At 32.5% G+C, this 20,532-nt stretch overlaps 2 protein-coding genes across 2 annotated transcripts; both read right to left on the minus strand.

The window, feature by feature from the left end:
• Positions 1-1,367: 1,367 nt before the first annotated feature.
• On the minus strand, positions 1,368-13,995 carry LOC121114410 (nucleoredoxin-like protein 2). Its single transcript, XM_040708366.2, has 3 exons — positions 13,818-13,995; positions 1,713-1,846; positions 1,368-1,647 (listed from the first exon to the last, which is right to left on the minus strand). The coding sequence occupies exons 1-3, from the start codon at positions 13,974-13,976 to the stop codon at positions 1,500-1,502; spliced, it is 441 nt and encodes a 146-aa protein (XP_040564300.1). The 5' UTR covers positions 13,977-13,995; the 3' UTR covers positions 1,368-1,499.
• Positions 13,996-18,108: 4,113 nt separating this feature from the next.
• Positions 18,109-19,528, minus strand: LOC121114407 (protein rolling stone). The gene is made up of 3 exons (XM_040708365.1): positions 19,371-19,528; positions 18,726-19,074; positions 18,109-18,657 (listed from the first exon to the last, which is right to left on the minus strand). The coding sequence occupies exons 1-3, from the start codon at positions 19,449-19,451 to the stop codon at positions 18,230-18,232; spliced, it is 858 nt and encodes a 285-aa protein (XP_040564299.1). The 5' UTR covers positions 19,452-19,528; the 3' UTR covers positions 18,109-18,229.
• Between the last annotated feature and the right edge of the window lie 1,004 nt (positions 19,529-20,532).

The following is a 20,532-nucleotide window of genomic DNA, read 5'->3' on the forward strand; positions in this document are numbered from 1 at the left end:
AATACATATATATATATACTTAAACGTGTACTTGCACAATAAATGTGGTAATCTGCCTTTAGAGGTTGAGTTTTATCAAACATAACTAGAGATGAGTAGTTTGTAATGAAAAACCTACCTTACAAAAAATTAGAAAAGGAAAAACGGTTGTTGCGTTTACTCATTCCTTTTTATATATTCACTATTTAATCGGTTGTATTATTTAAGTGTAAATTGTTCAAAAATGCATAATAAATTTAATATATGTATATAAATTTAAATATTATAATATTTAAATAATTATTAAAATATTTTCCTGCACTAATCCTATTTTAAATGTATAAGGTGCTCCTTTTTATAGAAGTAATTCATCTGGGTTTTTCATTCAGGTGTACCATATTTTTAGCTCTCGCCTTCTCCTGGTCCGCCTTTTTAACTACAAACATGTCATCTCTAAACGTATTATATTAAAATATAACTCTAGTTGTAGTTATAATTGGTAAAAAATAATTAAGAGGAAGGTTAACCTTGTGTTATGTTTGATAAATATGAAACTGTGAAACCCCTTATATTTGAGCACATCTACGCCTTTAAATTATTAAGAAAAATGTAAATAACATTTTTCACTCCTAAACCAAATACTAGAAAAATCAATTTTTTACTCATAATATTATGTTTGGGCCGCTATACTAGAGGCCTTAAAATAGGAAACTTTGAAGAAAAAAAAACACAGCTAAAGGGGCTTTTACCATGCCAAAAATGGTATGAGAGACTTATTATATTGTCAAAGTCCATTTTTTGTATTGTACAGAGCAGAAAAGGCCCTTGTACAGAGAGAGAAAAATATAAGTCAGAATACAGAGACAGTCTGATACATACATACATACACATGAAAAAAAGGCTACAAATGTTTTAATCCGGATTTAAACAAAAGAAGGCCGAATTTATATCCTTTTTTATCAAAAATAATAAAAGGCTTCTAAAGTATCTATTATTTAATATGCATCAGCTTTAAAATACTTATTTGTCGGATAGTTTAGAATGCACAGAAACAATTAAGGTTATTTTGGAGTGTATTAAAGGACTGTGTAGATACTTGATCTGAGAAAAAAAATATGAGTTGAGGTCTCATTTTTATTAAGGAGTGTGTGTAGCTAAACCTCATTTTAACTAGAAAGAGAAAAAAAAATGAAAAACAATATAAATAATAAAAAATAACGAATGTGACTTGAGATGAGGTAAAGCAACGAGTGTGTGTAGTTAAAGCTTAGATAAAAAATCCCTGGTTCATTATTAAGCTATTATAATCATTCTTAAGGAGAGAACACCTAAGTATTGAGTAACTACGTGTGAGTTTACTAATAAAAAATGAAAAGTAACACTAAGGATTTCAGAGAGAGTTATCTTCTATATTATTCAAGCAAAGTTCGTATTTTTGTAGACAACTAATAACTCAGGACAATGCCGTGTACTACAACAAGTATTATATATTCTTAACATACTAAATCTAAATATATATCTTATTTGGATACAGTAAGCCAATTTTGGAATACAGTCGGTCCTTTCTCAGTAACTTCCAGCCGCCCACCCGTCGTGATAAGGGACCCATCTTTTGTAACAATGATGAGAGACGGAATACCCGTGATATTGTACTTTTTCTTGAGTTGACTGCAAATAAATGGGAGAAATTAGCTCAAACTTACATTTACATAAACAATTAGAATCAAAAATACTCAGCCAATGCAGCCCCATGTTGAACCGATAGCCAATCTCCATGACATTCTTTGAGATAAGCCTTCATTTCTTCAGGTCCACGATCCGAGCTGACAAAAATGATTTCGAAAGGCTCTTCTTCCTTGATGAGATCCTGGAATAAAAGGAAAATATATCATATGTTATAGATATTAAGTAATCATAATGTGTGACCTGTCAACACATGAGAAAGCAAGAATGATTTGTGTTAAAATAGAGTCCAGATTATCAAGGCTGATTCTATAGGGATTAGAGAGGGGCCCGATTGATTATTAGAGCCGAATAAATAAAACATAATGCAGGGGAGTCTACAGAAGGTAGGCTCTGGAGCAGTAGCCCCCCCCCCTCCCCCAAACAAAGGAATTTTTGCTTTTTAATTGAAAAATTAATAATTGAACTTTAATTTAATGTTTCAATTTTTTTCAAAAAACGTCACTTATGCCATCTTGTCATTTTATTCAAATCTACTTGTTTTTAATTGAAGGCCCCAACCAGGATAAACGGGGTCTTAGATCTTAACCCAACTTGGTTTTTGAATGTGCCCTTTTTTGATTTTGTTCCAGATTGCTTTTATGTTAAATCACTTCATAATATGTACAATTGTCATATTATGTCTATTGAAAAATTGTGAAAAAAAGGATTCAACATTTTTTATAAATATTATATACATTTAAATTTGATTATATTACGACTTATTCACATAAAACATTCACTTTGAAATGCCTGAAGGACATTTCATAACTTTGTTGAGAAATACGTAACTAAATAAATGTTTATTAAATGAATAAATAATCTGTATTCGATATTAATATGTATGCATAAAGGTAACATTTTTATATTACAAGGAAACGGAAGCTGAAAATCCTATTATAAATATTCCCTTTTACATATTATATTACTATGTACTTATTCTTTCCTTGAATGAATACTCAATAATATGAAGCATTAATTGAGATTAGTTTAGAATCGTTCTAAAAAACCTGTCAGTCCGATCCTAATAAAATTTGTCAGTCCTAGAACAGGTACTTATTGGTCTTTTGTAGAAAGTACAACAGCTGAAATGACGTATTTTGTAACAACTCCATCATTTGAGTCGTTGAAGTCACATCATAATTCATAACCTCTTTGAAAGTGACAAGATAGAACGTATTATTATACGTTCTAGCTATGGTTCATCATTTTCTTAGTTCTTATTTTCTTCAATCCTAGGTGAGAGTGAAGAAAATAAGTAGATAACAAGGGCCGTATCACTGAAAGACTGATGTATCAGTCCTTAGGACCGTTTAACGGTAAAAAAGATTGGACTGCTAAAAAAAGTTTGAAAGGGACGGGGAAAAAAGACTAATAAGGCGATCAGTCCTGGGACTCCAACAGTAATTGAGAAAGAATCATGCTCATGCCACGGCGCTACCTCACCAGTCTAAAACCTTAATCTTACTCCTTTGAAGCCAGCCACGAGGATGCAAATTCGCTGGAATGATTTGAGTAATTCTTATGTTGGAATATCAGAATAGACCCAGGACAAAAAATTTTGTGGAGGATTTGAAATTTTAGTCTAAAATATTGATTTAATCTTCTTTTTTCATCTTTCCATTTACTCTGACAAACCTTCAAGAACCTTTAGTAAACAGCTCCAAAGCATGATAGATCCACCAGCATGTTTTACTGTAGGTATCGTGTTACGAGGAGAGAAGGCCTCCCCCGATTTCCTCGAAACGAACTAGATAGAGCTGTGACCAAAAAGCTCGATTTTTGTTTCATTTGACCGCAATACTATTGAGAAGAATGTCATGTCCTTCTCCAAGTCTTCTTTGGAAAACTTTAATCTTGATCTAAGGTGTCGAGGTTTAAGGGATGGTGTCTTTCTTGTACGTTTCCTATGATATCCTTCTTTGTGAGGCATTTTAAATATCGTTCTTCGCGAAACAACAATCTCATTCTCCTCCAAATCATCTAAAATCACCTTGGTATTGGTTCTGCTGTTAATTTTGACTTCCCTGCTCACTTTTCTGTGCCAATGAGGAGATAGTTTTGATGGCTGACCAGTTTTTTTACGATTACAAACTTCTCCTTATTTATAGACTATATTGCCAACAGTTGATTTAAGATTATCCAATTTCTTGGAAATTGATTTGTATCAACTGCCTTGCTTAAAAAATTGAGCAATCCTTTCTTTGACGGGAACACAATTTCTTCAGTCTTAGCCATCCTAGACAATGCTGAGCAGTAAGGTAGTTCATCACATTTAAAAATATTCTCAAGTGAAGATTTAAAGTACTCAGATGAAAGAAGGTCTCGACTCTCTTGGTCTTCTTTTTTGAGTAAAAACATATTAAAAGTGATATTCGAGACTCAGATGAAAGAAATGCAAGAAATATCAAGAACTTACCATGGGAATAACCGAAACCTTGAGGGTGCCAATACATATGCATATACTAGTTTCTAAATAAGGTAGTCAATCTTGACGAAAAATTAGATCGGAAAAATGCAGGTCACTTGTTGAAGGTCCATCAGGATAGCCAGGAGCATAATGCTAACACGGCAACATTGAAGGCCTTGGAGGTCCGTCTTGTAAAGGACTCACAGTTGATAAACAAGGGATAAAACTTGCAGAGGCAGAGAAAAGAAGGTGGTGTTATGTTTTACATCGATTGGAGGCAAAAATTCAGTCGTTAACGTTGAGGAACATGGCTTTTAGGGGTTCCACAGACACATTGAACAATCTAGGCAATGGGAATTTTGTGAAAGAAGTTGAGTTATTGGCAAAATTTGATCCTATGATGAAGCAGGATATCAGAAGGGTGGACAAATGAACTGGCAGTCATGTAAATTCTGCAAAAGAATCCAAATTTTGTGATTGAATCCATCAGTTCTAAAATAATTGAGCAAATTGTCCAAATATTTCTCAATCATTTTGGATTGTACTTCTGATCTGAATCATAAAAAACAGCTCTCTGTCATAGTCCGGATCGTATCACAAGAAGACATACCCCAAGTTAAGGAGCTTTTCTTGGGCTTTATTATTGCAGAGCAGTCGACAGGGGAACATTTGTCATCTCTAATCCTGAAAAAGCTAGACGAACTAACTTCTCATTTGAGGATTGCAGAGGCCATTCTTATGACAATGGGGTGAATATGAAGGTGCAGGAAAAAAGGTGTTCAGGCAAGGTTGCTTCAGCTGAACTCGCATTAAATCTGGTTGTAGCTGATGCTGCAATAAGCTTGTAAGCTGCCATTAACTACTTTCAGCATTTGACAAAGTTATTCAAGCTCTTCTCAGCCTCCGCCCATATGGAAGACGTCCTCCTGAACATGTGAGAATCACTCTGAAATTATGGGCAGAGGCCAGATGGAAGAGTAGGATAAAAACATTGAGGCAGTAAGGTATCAGGCTGAGCAGTTCAGGGAGGCTCTCCAGATGCAATCAATCCTCAACAAAAAAAATTGGGATAGAACAAAAAGGATTTTAAAGAATAGGAAATTTTCAGATATTTCGCGCAATATTCCAGCTGTAATTCACATTGTAGAAAGTAGGAAGAAGTTTGGAGCAATAATAGCAATAGACTTTTGCAAAGCTTTCGACTCTGCTTCACATAGGCAAATTCTTAGATCTGTAAAAAAGTTTTTTAACCCCGTACGTGCATTGCTATATAACGGCAGTTCGACAATCTCATTAGATGGACTAGAAAGTCAGCCAATCATCTTAAAAAAGAGCTATCCTCAGGGATGCCCCTCGGTTCCACTTCTTTTCATAGCTGCAATCGAGTAACTCTTTTTAGGTGTTACAAAGAGGTACAGAGGCTTTGGAGTTAAGTTTGAGGGATCTCAGCATATTATTGATTTGTATGCTGATGATGTAACTTTAACTGTAGAGGCGAATACTGAGTCTCAGCTAATTACAAGAATAAAAGTCCTACTGAATTATTTTCGGAACTTTCAAGAAAAAACATGATTAGCTGTGAATAAAAATAAGACCTCTTTTGTACTTTGAGACTCTTGGAAGCCTGAAGAGGATCTTAAAGTCGGAAGTTGTAAAGTTAGAAGAATAGTGGAAATCTTGGGGAAAAAATGGAATAGCAATGATATTTATAAAGATAACTGGAACGAAATTCGGACCTCCATCAACAAAATAATCTCTTTTTGGAAAGATTCATCCTTCCAATAAGAGTTGACTTTTATAACAATTTGGCAATACCTTTAATTTTATAAAAGGCTATAGCAAGTCTGCAACTAGTTCAAAAATCTATTTTAGAAGAAGCCTTAATGGTTTTTATTTTTTAAGAATTATATCAAAGCCATGAAAAGACCTAAATCCGGTATAGGTCCTCCCGAAATATTCAAGAAATCCTGCAGTAGAACGGAGAAGAAGTATAAGGAACTGAGAACTGTACGTTTGGCTTATGATGGGAACTAATCTGACGAACAAGATTACATCTTTAATCTCTCCAGTTTGGGGCTCAACTCAGAGAATAATTTGGATGCATACCCCTATTTTAAGAAATGACTTAACCATTGAAATTATTCGACAAAATATAAATAAAAGATTTAATTTTAATTTTTTTTTCCAAAAAAAAATCAAAAAACCAACCCCTTTCCCCCCGCCCTCCAAAATATGTATATATAATCCTGCGGATGCCCTGAGTATGTTCTAAAAAAAGGAATACTCGTCCGAAAATTCCCTTCTTCAAGCAAATAACGAATCTTTCTCACAAAAAAAGAAAGAAGAACAAAGGCAGGAGAGAAAAAAGTAAGAATCCTTTTGGTATAATGAAAGGATCAAAGAATAACTCTTTTTGTAGGGAACGTGTAAATATTATCTTTTTCATTTTGGATAATACCTGCATAGACATGTCATTATATAGTTATGCAGAGTGATGAAAAAGCATCAATCTTGGAGAAGGAGGGAAGAGACTATAATCCACGTCTTTCATCATCTTCCATAATAATGGAAGATCAAAATACTCACATTAGGATTTAGTGTGTGAATGCTTCCATTCTATTAGAGATTCTTCATTTATTATAAAAAATGAAAACAAAAACGAATTTTAATATTGAGTATAACTTATATGAATAATGTATATATTAAGTTTGTTTTATTTATGTATGTACATTGTGCATACATAAATTAAATTTACAGTGAGGGTTCTTCGATTGCAAGACGCTCAAATAGCGAGCATTTAGGAGTAAGGTATTTGCTCGTTTTAAATTTTGATGATAAAAAGGCATGCAGTACCAGTTTGAAGAGGGAATTTTTGAAGTAAAAAAAATAGAGTTCGCTACATTCATATTAGTAAAAGAAAGTTTGCCTGTTTTTGTTTTTTTTGTTTTTTAAATATACTAGTGATGGGACGATTCCAAAAAAAAAGTCCTTATGCTAATTCCGATGCATTTCTAATAAAAAATCCTGATGCCATTTTCCTATCAGGGGTGTCTGAATTTATATGAAAAATTTCCCAAAAAATGATTTTTGATAAAAAATAATCAAATTTCATCAACTCATGGTTATTCTCAAAACATTTCAAAAATCCACTGTTACTCACAAAAAATTATATTTTTTGAATTATTTTTTAAAAATCCACAGCTATTCTCAAAAAATTGATTTTTTTGTAGAAAAATTTCCAAAATCCACAATTGTACCCAAAAAAAATAATTTTTTGGAACAAAATTTCAAATGTTAAATTAAAAAAAAAAAAAATCCCCTGTTGTTCTCAAAAAAATTCCAAATATTAAATTTTAAAAAAAATCAAAAATCTCCAGTTGTTCTCCAAAAAATTTCAAAACTTAGCTTCCTAGAATAAAATTTTTTGAAAAAAATTTGAATATTATTTTTTTGGCAAAAACTTTAATAAATACATATTTTAGCAAAGATAATTAAATTTTTTGGAAAAAAAATTTGAAAAATTATATTAAATTTCAAATAATTAATTATTTGGGAAAAAAAATCAATATTAAATAGTCTAGAAAAAAGATTAAAGTACCTTAATTTTGCGGGGGGGGGATCTAATTTTTAAATATAAATAGTTAAATACCGGTAATATATAAGAATTCGGAATTGCAAATAACTACATAACTACGAATGAAATCTTATAGGCGTTTAGGTCAACTCATATTTTGTACAATTCTATACTAAATAAATTTTTGTAAAATATGAGTTGAAAACTCATTTTAAAAAGGTGCATGTGCAGCGTAAGTTTGTCAGTTTTTTTTAGTCTTTTATTATTGTCTTTGTGAAAATTCATTTTTAAAAAGGAGCAGGTGTAGCAACTGGTCAGCACGTCATATTAAAAAAAGAAAAAGGAAGTACATAAAAAAATTATGAATGTGAAATTAGATGAGGTTTACAATGAGCTCGTGTTGCCAAAGCTCAGGCAGGGAGCGCTTTAGAGACTAATCTACACCCTAACTTATCACATCATATTAAAAAAGAAAAATCAAGTTCATGTACAATATACTAGCGGTAGTAAGGGCCTTGTCCCGGATAATTAGGCGTCAATAGACAGACCCACTTTGCTTTAATAATATGTCAAATAACTCCCCCAACAAATCCTCAGTGCCCCTCTTTAAAATTGTTGGAGCATAAATGGAAATTATATTACTTCAACGACCTGGCTCTTCCGCTCAGAATTGGATACAAATCCATTGCAAAACATGATTGCAAGGTCCAATTATGGAAACATTAAACTTCACAGAAATATAGCCCACGCTGCTCTTAATGAATTTTGCTTTTTATCGTGCGTGTTGTGATTGTATATTTAATTAGATATTTTTTACTAATTTTTCAGATAATATTTTTTTTTTTATTGTTATGTATTATTGGTGGGGCTGTTGTTGTTGTTTTTTCTTGCATCCCTTTTTTCGTTTTCTTTTTAAGATTGTTTTGGTTCAAAAAAATAAAAAATGTTTCAACAGTTTAAAAAAAACAACAACTTATACACGATAAATGTGTAATCTGTAGAAACCTATTTAGATTTACATTTTTGTCTGTAATTAACTTTTTAGGAAATATATGTTTCTATTCGAAATAATAAATAAATAAATGGAAATTATAATTATTAATTAGATATATTGCAATATGAATAATTGTCAAATATATATTTTTTATTATTTTCGGCAATGAGTCCTGGAACCATCAACGTCTCAAAGGCTCTTTTGGTTTAAGAATAAAAAAGAAAAGTATTGTAAGGAATTAGTCCCTGCGGAACTAAAGTAAAACTTAAATAGCTTAAAAACTAAAACTTTTTTGTAGACTCGATTTTCAAATAAATTTTATGTGTGTGTATTTTCTTTAATGAAAAATAGGATTCTAATCATAATCACCTAAAACAAGAACGCTCCTAAATAAAAGAGTCAGTTTCTTCAATATTGTAAATATATAGATAGGTTTTATAATATTATTTATATTTGGAAAACTTTTTAAATCATTGGTTTTTTTTTCTTTTGCTTAAATATTTGTTTCATGTTGAAAAATAAGTCTATGTTTTATCAAATAAAACAAGGATGATCAAATTAAATCAATTTGCGAAAAACAAAATTTTAGGTTAAATGTTAATTATTGTATTTCCAACATTAAAAAATATAAATTTATAATTGCAATATTTAACACCTAAATCGAATTTTAAGCAAAAAAAAAAACAAGTCTCCGTCAGTTTTGGATATCCAACATTTCTCCTCTAACACAAATGTTGCTCGTTTTCAAAAGTTTCACTGTATGTAGTTACATAAATATAATAACCAAATTAAAGTGTGAAAAATGATGCAAAAAAAATGTTATTTAAAAAAATAAATATACATTTTTTTTCCTCCTCTTAAGTAGCAAAATCATACAAACAAACTTTCTATATTTTGTTACGATGGCAATTCCCACATTCCAACATATTTCTCATGCTTACAATAGGATGTCCCATTTAAATATTTTTTTAAATATTAATTACGAAAATAGTAGAAATACTAACATTGGAAATCATTTGGAGGGTTCTACGGATCTTTCAATTTGTTGAAAAATTGACAATTTCACAGATTTTAACTTAAAATATTACAATATTGAATTTTGAAAGATATTAAATGATTTAAATTAGTGATTTAAAGCAAAAAAAAAAATTAAATAAGCAAAGCAGAGCTTATAATCAGCGCTGTAATTTTAAGTACAGGGTCCACGGAAAGTCCAGTTAAATTGACTTTATAAAATATAATTATATGTAAGGTTGCGATATATTATGTTAAAACTCTAGCTACGTCGAAACTAGATCCAAACAAATAGTTTTACATAAAATAACACTTTTGTTAATCAAAATGGAATCCAAGAGAGAGGCTATAATAAAAGAGTACCTGAACGGCAAATCTCGATCAGCTACCTTGAGGAACCTGAAGAACATGGAAGTCAACCCCATGCTCATTAAGTGAACCATTGAGAGGTACGAGGAGACTCAATCTATCAAGGACGGACCCAGATCAGGCAGACAAAGGTAATTTTATTTTTTATATGCTGGATAGGGATTTTAAAACCTGAAAATGTAAGCAGACGAGTATTACAACTTATTTCTCAAATTAATGCACAAATCTTTTGCTTTTACATTTAGGGATCTATAGTGAAGTCAATCAGTCAAGCCAACTATCTCAAGCTTCAACCACAGCCTCCAACCTGTCCCTGAATATAGAATATGTCTTGATGAGGAAGTCCTTGTCCATTAAAGCGGGGGGATCTTCATTTTTTTCGAATTTCGATTATAGTTTAGGCGGAAAAGTTGTCCTATAGTATGAAAATTACCTATATAAAATACGAGGTCATTTTTAGGTCACCCAATTCGATCAAATGATGAAAAAATGCAAACAGTCTTTACTTAGTTAATATAGATACTAAAAAGGCATTTTTAGTTCTTTTGCATAAAGTAATTTTGATAGCCATTTTTTTTTTAATCTATAAAAAGTGTTTCAACAGTTATTTTCTGAAATTGTTCTCTAGAACAAAATCAGAGAAAAAAGCTTATATTGACTTTATTTTGTCAATAACTTAGCATTTTTAAGCATGAAAGTCCTTATTCTAAACTATAAAAATATTTATTATACCTGAATCATCAAATTTGGTAATCCAGGTTTCTTATGCTATTCTCTCTTTTTGCTCTACAGATTAGCTTTAGAAAAAAAACTTTATTAATATTTTTATAGTTTAGAATAACATGGTTAAAAAATGCTAAGTAATGAGTAATGTTTAATATTTATTGACGAAATAAATAACTTTTGCCTCCCTTCATACTTTGAACTAGATGACATTGTAGGAAAAGGAAACTTTGCGTAGGTTATTTCCTTAACAAATCCCAAATTTTCCGAGCTAGCCGTAATCGAAATTTGAAAAAGTTGGAAAACAAACCACCCTAATGTCCTTGTTGACCACTACCTCCATATTGGAAGCCGACAGGGTATCAACAGTGCTATATATACGTTTATTAGGCTCTCTCTAGAAGACACTCCACAAATACCTAGTAGTTCAAGGTATTAAGATCTGGCCAGCTAGGAGACAACATTTCCCTTGCCAAAACATAAAGGTATTAGAAATGTTGGTTCTTCCGGTATAAATCCAGTTCGAATGCCACGGTAAAAAAGTTACAAGACCAAAATTAAAGCTATAATTGTATAAAATAATAAATTGAGTTCATATAATTGTTAATTGTGGCAATAAATAAATAATTTTGCCAACTTTTCTTCTGAACATTATCAACTTTTGATCCCCTCTCAACCTCAACAAGCAAAAGGGAAAGGAAAAATTTGGAAAAAAAAACATGAAGTACCTAGTCTTCTGTATTGTATCTTACTACCTATCCTTCTCCAAAAAGAAATAAAAATGATTTAAAATTATAGGGTCCTTAGCCAATTATCCCGAGTTATACAACCATGCATCATTTTATAGTAGAAAGTTATTAAAAGTAGCTTATAAAGAGTTCATTCATATTCAACTTTTAGAACAAAATCATAACAAGGTGGAAGAATAGTAGACAAATCATCAGCTGACTACAAAATAGGATTTGGATACCATAGTAAAAATTATTTGTTATTTTCTTAAAATATTCTATTTTGACATCTTGGCAATTTAAACATTTTTGTTAATATTATACGCCTCTTTAAATGTTGCCGTTATTCTACTTATTTTTGTTTATTTTCTTATCTAAGTATGTAATTATATTAGAATAACATAAATATATTTTTTTAAACTGTGCTTTTTCTTATCAATTTTCTTAAGGTGGATTTTTCATTCCAAAAGTTTTGCTCACTCCTGGCTTAGAACTTGTTCTATACACTAATGTATAGAACAACTAAATAACTTTTATAATGCTGACTTTGAAAATATCTGCATTGAAAAAGTGAGGTCACTCATTTTTTGTGGAGGTATACATAAGGATTAATTTATAAAATAGCTTAAAAAATTTGGTAAAAAGATATTTTATAATTATTTGTAAGTTTTTTATTTCTAAATGTTCAAGGATGCAAAATAAGAAAGCTGTTCTTTAAGAAAAAAGATTTATAGGGCTTAAAAATCAAAGATATTCTTCCCCCCCCCCTCAACTTATTATATATATATGATATAGGAGAAAAGTTGCTCTCACAAAAATATCCTTTATATATATATATATTTGTTTGTACTTATATATTCACTTAGAAAGTACACCACGATATATGTGTTTATACCCGCCTTTAGGTACTGAACAAATCGAAACAAAAAAAGGATACAATCTTTTTGTATCAATTAAATATAATAACTAAAAGCTAAGCTTTTAGCTTTTTGATTTATGACACTAGACACGATATAAAACGTACATAGATATACAAATTTATTTTCCTATAATTATATATGAAAATATATACGTTATTATTTTAACTAAAACCATAAATTATACATATCTATAGAAAGAAACAGTAACCAAAAATTCTTAGAAAAATACACTACTTCATTTAATACCTTCTTTGATTTACGATCTTATGTAATTATAGGTAATATCTACCATATATCTCAAAAAGTATTCTTCTGACACATATATGCCATCATTATTGACAAACTTATGTTATTTGTGGTTAGACCGAAGCTAGTACGTGACAACATTTAATGACATTCTAAGCGTTAGTTTTAAAGTAACAGTCGTTTTAGGGACCCCAGTCTTATAATTCTTAAGACAATGGAGAGAAAGGAATTTCTTGGGTCGATCAAACACTCTAAATTGTTGTATTTAAGCCAAAAAGTGGATTTTTAAATATTATGGGTATTCTTTCACTAAGAAAATCAACTACTATTGATTCGTATGCTGAATATGCATGTGGTCGTATAAGCAACAATGATACCAAAATTAGCAGTTGTTTTGAAAAACATAGGATATGTCAATAAAATTTGTTCAAAAAACCATAAATTGAAGTTCCAGTAGATAGCTGACACCTTCAAGATATAAAAAGGCAATTTACAATTTTACGTGAAAATTTGGGCATACCTAGGCTGATTTCGAAGTGGGTGCCTTGACCCATAACAACAACATATCAACGATTCAGAACACTATTTGGAACTTTTCTAAAGAAATAAAAATAACTTTCTGATTCGTTATGTGAAAATGGAAAAAATGGATCCTCCACTACACGTCTGAATCAAGAAGATTGTCAGCTGAGTGGACAGCAGGTGGTGAAAGTTGTTTAAAAACTGGGGTGACAAAAACGACAATAACTTTGATATAACGGGCATGGAATGACTTAACTCAATGATCAACAGGCACGCGAGAAATTATTCTCTTGAACTCTATGTGCGTAGGTTCGGTACTCGGTTGTTCTTTGAGAAGGAAATATTCATTATCTATATGGACTTCAAAGAAGATTCCTTGGTCAGATTGAGTAAATGTAATACTATAATATTTGGATATACTTTATCAGTGCAACTCCATCTGACCAATTAAATGAACAGTTGAATAAAAAATTTAACTTCACGGCCTGAATGTAATCAAATTTTGACAGTACTAACCGGGAAATCCTTGGGTCTTTCAACAATTTTACTATATATGTGTCAGACCGAAAAAATATTGATTGATGTGTTATACCTAAAGAAATATATTAACTCTTACCGAATAAAAATCCGCCAAGATGGGTGTGAAAGCCTGACATGGGGGACACCAATGTGCTGAGAAGTAAAACCCAATTATTTCCTTATTGGATAGAGCATTTTCAGCAACCACAACACTTCCATCCTTTCGTAGAAGTTGCTGCCCTCCTAAACTATCCATTCTGCTTTCTCCGGGGTGAATGAATTGTTGTACACATGTGTGTTTATTATTTTATGCATGTAGTAACAAGAAGGCGTGGGCTGATACAGGGGGAAAGATGTACCCATGTATGTATTGCACAGTACATACACAGCTATTCCCTTTTGGCAGTTTACCTATTTATATGTGTATTATTATGTGCATAAATAACATGAGTTCAAAACCTTGTTACGTCAAAAGTAAATAACTACCTCATATCACTTTTAAAAAAGAAAAAAAAGAAAGAAAAAACTCATGTTAACTCGCACCGTTACTTTTTTTTATCTTGCAACCCTCAAGAAACAGAAAAAAGGCCCAAAATTAGTTGAAACCCATTATTGAATTCTTCCCTAGATATGAATTCGGACTAGGCCTGAGGTCGAAATACTGGGGTATACTGTATAAGTTGGCCCACATGTCATACTTTCTCTTTCTATCCCCAAGTTGGGGTACTCTCAACTTTTCCGAGTTATTCAGTTAATTAACCTTCGAAGGGTCACGAAAGTAGATGGAAGGTCTCATTTTGATGAAGAAGTTGTAAATTTGGCTTTTATGGAGTATTCGGAGTAGGAGTGGGTGAGTTCTCTCAAAGTCAATCCGTTGACTGAGACTGGAGGCCGGAGGAGATCATATATAATTATGTAAGGCATTACGACTTTTTCTGATATCTACCATGATCAGGACAGTACAATTAATTTCAGGACTACTTTGCATGGGAGTCATAATGTGCCAATTCGTAGCGGCGTTTTTCTTCTTTGACATCGATGAACTCGGATAGGATGCATATTCAATGCATAATTGAACTATATATTAATAAATTATTCAAACTTCATTATTTATAACCAATAATAAGTCTTATATTACATTAATTATCCTTTGATTTTGTGATGATATTATCGATCCTAATTGTTGAAATCAGTTTACAGGTAGGATTATAAAATCATAGTAGTTTGTACTGTAATATTATAATGGTAGTAGATAAGCAATTACTAAAAAATAAACATATTGATTATTAATAATGTAATTGAAATAAAGTTTCTTATTGAAAAGATATGAACAAGTCAAATTTTATCATATTCACGCAGACTTAAATACAGGGCATACTTAAATAAAGAAAAGAATGTATTCTATTAATAAACATATAAACATTTAATAACTAACATATTTAGCAATTAACAAAAAATATAGGAGTAACAAAAAATTAAACACAAATGAATCAACATGTAACAAAATAGAGCAATCATAAGAATATAAAACAAATTAACAAGTAACACTAAAATTTATAGAAAACAACAGATAAAATATTTTATAAAGCAGTCCAAATTTCCAATTCGTTTAATTCGCAATCCTTCCAAAAGAAAATGTTTTTGTTTTGATGCAAAGCTATAGAACAAATCCAATTAGGAATAATATTTCAGATATACCTGTTATTCTTGTGAGTAACATAAATTGCCTCAAATCCATTAAGTCATGAAATAGAAAAAAAAATGAGCATGAATGAACTTTAAAAAAATTAATGAAAAATATGAAATTATCTCATTTCGGATATTGGCTCATAATGTCGTCAAGAATTCTATAAAAATGACTAATATCCTTGAGACGCTTCCTTCACATAAACTCGTTGAGATATGTCTGAAAGAGCTATCTAGAGGTACTCATTACTCCTAACTGTCTGAGCATCATACCCTTGAGATGACTCCACATAGACTCACTCCTCTGAGTATGAACTCCAGTTAATGGATAAACAAAGTAATACATATGTACTATAGTTAAGTGTGCCGTTTCTAATTCATTACTAAGGTTGCGATAGGCTGCCCAATAGTCAGAAAGGACAGTTGTTCCGGGTAGAACATCCTGAGCAATGAGTGGTAAGAATGTTGCCGCTGAACGATCTTCAACTTCAACTATGAAGCATTTCCCACTGTCCCTATCGACACCTCCAAAGACCCAATGACCTTGCTGGTACCTCCCTCTAGGGTATTTAGTCTTCCCAAATTTAGATTCATCTATTTCTACAATCCTACAAGGGCCCCCAATTTTAATAAGATTACCGAGAAAATACGTCATGATCATGGTAGATATAAGAAAAAGTCGTAATGTCATACATAATTAGATATGATCTCCTCCGGCCTCCTCTCTCAGTCAACGGATGGACTCCCAGAGAACTCACCCACTCCCCTCCTCCGAATACTCCATAAGAGACAAATTCATAACTTCTTCATCAAAATGAGACCTTCCATCTACTTTCGTGACCCTTCAAAGTGCTAATTAACCGAATAACTCGGAAAAGTCGAGAACCCTTGTATCCATGAGTACCCAAAGCGTAATATTTAAGTTTACACTGAAGATAGTGTTTCAAACTTGATTAAGAACGAGTTCGTGAAGACTGAGAACAAAATTAAGTTCATTTCCAGTTAGATAGAAATAACTAAAATCGATATTTTTTATTTAATATGGTCTCCCTCAGCCTCAATGACGGCATCCACTCTCTTCTTGAAGTGTGCACAGACCTTACTGATGTAGTTTTCTGACAAGTCAGCTCGTGCGGCTTGTTGCAGGCCTCGACCTTTGTCTAGAGTGAATAATAATAATTAGGATTAAGATCGGGGAATATGAAGGACCTCTTGTTTATACCTTGTGAATATATCCCATACAAGTCCTCTAATAAAGATTAGTAGAATTAAGATAAATAACTTGTGTAAACTTCTTCAATTGTGACCCTAGCATTTGAAGTCAATGCTCAAATCACTAGGTCAAAGGAATTTCCTTCAGAGTTATCTTCTATGTAGGAGGAAAATGCTTCAAATCTTCCAACGCGGCCTGTTCCAGATGTAGCGGCATCAGTACAATCTCGAATCACCGAAGAACGTCTTCCTCAGTTCGATGAAGAGGACTTGGAAATCTGGTTCTCTACAGTGGATTCAATTTTCAGGACATACGGGATTGTAGAGGACGAAAAGAAGCCAAGTAGATGATTCCGCCTCTTTGAGGATTTCGTCGCATGAATGAGCTGGACGGTGTTGACTTTACAATATTTTCCAACCACAAGCCCTTTGAGTTTGGCAATGGAATCGAGGAACCCATCGTGGGCGGCATAACAGTTTCGATGTTTCTCCTTGATGTCTGAGTTTCACTGTCAAATTAAAAACAAATCGGAGAAAAGAAGGTTGTTTCTGACACCTTGACGAGACTGATAGCTCCAGTTGGATTAGAAATGTTTTCCCTCCTTGAAGAGGTGCTACAGGGCCAGACTTCAAACCACCCACTTATACTGTATTTTAAAGCGACGTCTTTTATTACTAGGAAGTTTGGAAGGGGTGTTCTGATCAGTTTTGGGACGGAAATAAATTTCAGAACTATAGTGTCATTTACATCCAGGTTTTAAAGCTACTTAACGTTAGGTCTCCATTTCATTCCCGTTGCCTAATTTGAGAGAAACTATCAAAAAATGGACCCTGGAGTGCCTATCTTGCCAGAAGAACAAAGCGGTAACTCGCCCAAGGACGTCTGGTCCTATTCAGTTTTCATCTGATCCTCCAAGATTTTTTAACACTTCACATAGATATTGATGGGCGCTTACCTCTGTCAAATGTTGACAAGTATCTTTTAACATTTTTGGATAGGACCAAAAAATGGACTGAAGTTATTCCTATGTGTGAAACTAAGGCTAACTATGACGATACATTTAGATACTGAACGAGTGCGATACTTTTGTTGTTGCAATCTGAAAAGTGTTTTTTATTTTCCAAAGCTGTTGTCATATTTTTTTTATTTTTGAAAAGAGACCAGATAAACATAAAGTAATCACTAGTGCGTGAAAGACGAAGAGTAACTCTAAGGATTTATTGAGGAGTTATAAGTATAAGTCTTTGTTGGATTCGAAGTAGAATTGAGGATCGACATCTTAGTCATTCCTGTTTATATATGTACAATGTACATGCTAGACTCAGAGTGGAGTTTGTTTTCCTTCATCTCATGGTTGCTTTCAGCTAAACTGTTCTCTTCCAAACGTTATTAAAATTGTTAGAGTGACCTCGTTCATTTTCGTTACTTTTTTTTTTACAACTATGACGATACACTTTTTTTCCTTACCTCTTTCATTAAGAAACCAATATTTCTACAATTTATGTATTTTCAATGCATGTAAGATTAATTAATTGTATAATTCATTATCAAGCTTCAATATTTCTTTAATAAATACGTAGAGTCTAAAATAGTCTTTAAAAAATCAAAAGTTACGAAAAAAATGTCTTAAAGATTTTGAGTCTCAATTGATAAAGGAGGAAGTAAAAAGTATGAAGGAAGGGCAATAAAATGTTTCCGCCCAGAGCAAATCCAATTGACAACCCTAGTTTATTTCCATAGTCTAAAATCGGGTAAATATACGGATCACACGTGGTAACACAATTCTCCGTACCAACATCCCCTTCTGTTCCCCCCTCTGACCCACAATCAAGATGACAAAATCCAGTTCCACCTAAGGCCCAATATGTGATACTAAAAATTAAATACCAAGTTCCAAAGATAAATGTATAATAGAAATCTAGGATCCTCCAGGGACGATCACTAATAAAGAAGTCAATAATGACTGAGATGGTGTTGACAGTATGCATAAAGAAGTTAAAAGCAACTGCAATGTCAGACTCGAATGTGTCGGCTACACCTATGGTGATGATAAAGAAAAATGTAAAGATACAAATTCAATAGAATCCATGTAATTCGACAAATTACCCGCATGTAAAATCACCCAATAAATAAGAGTGATGAAGAGGGCTCCGTTAAAGGAGATGTTGGCAAGGGCCCAGGAGATTTTGTGAGAGAGAGGTAGCTCCTTGATATCCACTGAGGAACCTCGCTTCTCTCTCATGTACCGCTGAGTCACAAGAATGGCCTCAAATATCCAGTGAATGCAAAGGAGGCATATTCCCTGTTGTGTCATGAATATAACCCATTTCCATGCATCTCCTTTCCAAATACTCACTACATGCATAATATGCCCAAGTATTGCACTCAAAAATATCAATGCAACACTCCATCTATAGATTAGATACCACTTACTACATTTTCCCTCGGGGCACCACTAGAAGACACAGACATGAGGATCAAAATTAGTCGTATGTGGTGCTGTGCCAGTCCTTATTAATGACTGAAGGCAGCAGTTCCGTCCAGTTGAGAACTGCATATCAGTCCTAAAAGTGATCAAGTTTGGTGCTTGATGACGTCACTCAACTTTATTTTTTCTTATTTTTTAATCAGCTCTTGTACTGAGAGTCCAAAGGACCGACAGAATTCAGGACCAGTTCTAATAAATATGGACTGACACAACAGGACTCGTATGTACATACAAATATGGGTAATCTAAGAAACTATTATTACCTGAGATCTCGTGAATCGTCCAGGATCCTCATTCCTTTCCGTCAATTTTTGACACGTAAATTCATCTCTAAAGACTCCCATATCTCTTGAAAATGAAGTTTCCCTATCTGTTGAAAGGGTGTTAATACTCTAAATAAATTTACTTTACACGGCCATCATTGTTCTTGTTTAATTTAGAAACTCCTGATAAGAATGTATACATATGCGCATGAGTAATCATTTGACATCTATTATTTTCTTCATTACATAATCAATTGATGTTTACATAAGTATTTAATTAATCGGGAATCTCCTGCAATATCCCTAATGTGACACTTATAATCCCATCAGGAAATTAATCTTAACGGGATATATGACAAGTATATACAGAACATTCAAAGAGGTAGCGAATCGGTCTTGAACATCGAATCGAGAGAGTGATTTAACCATAAAAAATATATTGTATGCATCCATGGAACTGATGAAATAATTTCTCAAAGCTGTATCCAATTATACTCTTTCCAGAAATAGAGTTAGAATCATGGGTACATACAACATAAAAAGAAACCTCCTTCATATTTCAGTCATCCAGAAGTCCCGGAGTTTATATCTGTGTTTTATCTCCGTCTCACGAAAGAGTATCATTAGATCCAGTATAGACGTAGGAATTTGTGTTCCCTTTTATTATCTGACTTAAAAGTTACTTCATATTCAATAAATCCGGATATAGACCCGGAGTTATCAACCAGTATGCCAGAGAGAGTGGTAATAGGTTTGTATTTATTATTATTTAGCTAAGTGAAAAGGTAAAACCTATAGGAAGTAAGTTACTTGCTGCTGCACAGCCGTAGTTTATTCATTAATTATAATTCCACCTTTGGCTCAATTGTCAGGAAAGCTTACAGATTACTTACCAGAGGATACACAAAATGGAAAACATTAGATTTTGTGCCCTTTCTCTGTGGATCCTACTTTAGAAGACATAGTGCTGTCCACTATTGTGTTCAAAAATGAACTGATGGAACTATCAAAGAGATAGCAGCCTCAAGTTTCAGCTCACACAAGTAGATCTTGCATCATTCTGGATACTGGCTTCTAGTCAATATACCTCCCTGTCAAAACCGGCCATCAAATTTATATTGCCTTTTACCGCCACATATTTATATTAGTTAGGGTATTCCAT

Source organism: Lepeophtheirus salmonis, chromosome 3 (assembly GCF_016086655.4).
Source record: "Lepeophtheirus salmonis chromosome 3, UVic_Lsal_1.4, whole genome shotgun sequence".
Classification (NCBI taxonomy): domain Eukaryota; kingdom Metazoa; phylum Arthropoda; class Copepoda; order Siphonostomatoida; family Caligidae; genus Lepeophtheirus; species Lepeophtheirus salmonis.

Coding starts and splice junctions, on each gene's coding strand:
- LOC121114410 (XM_040708366.2), bottom strand. CDS start 13,976: ATGGATAGTTTAGGAGGGCAGCAACTTCTACGAAAGGATGGAAGTGTT. Junction 1,847..13,817: donor TCTTGGCGGATTTTTATTCG/GTAAGAGTTAAT, acceptor CTTTTATTCCAG/GATCTCATCAAGGAAGAAGA. Junction 1,648..1,712: donor CATGGGGCTGCATTGGCTGA/GTATTTTTGATT, acceptor ATTTATTTGCAG/TCAACTCAAGAAAAAGTACA.
- LOC121114407 (XM_040708365.1), bottom strand. CDS start 19,451: ATGGGAGTCTTTAGAGATGAATTTACGTGTCAAAAATTGACGGAAAGG. Junction 19,075..19,370: donor GACGATTCACGAGATCTCAG/GTAATAATAGTT, acceptor TGTGTCTTCTAG/TGGTGCCCCGAGGGAAAATG. Junction 18,658..18,725: donor TTGGGTGATTTTACATGCGG/GTAATTTGTCGA, acceptor TCATCACCATAG/GTGTAGCCGACACATTCGAG.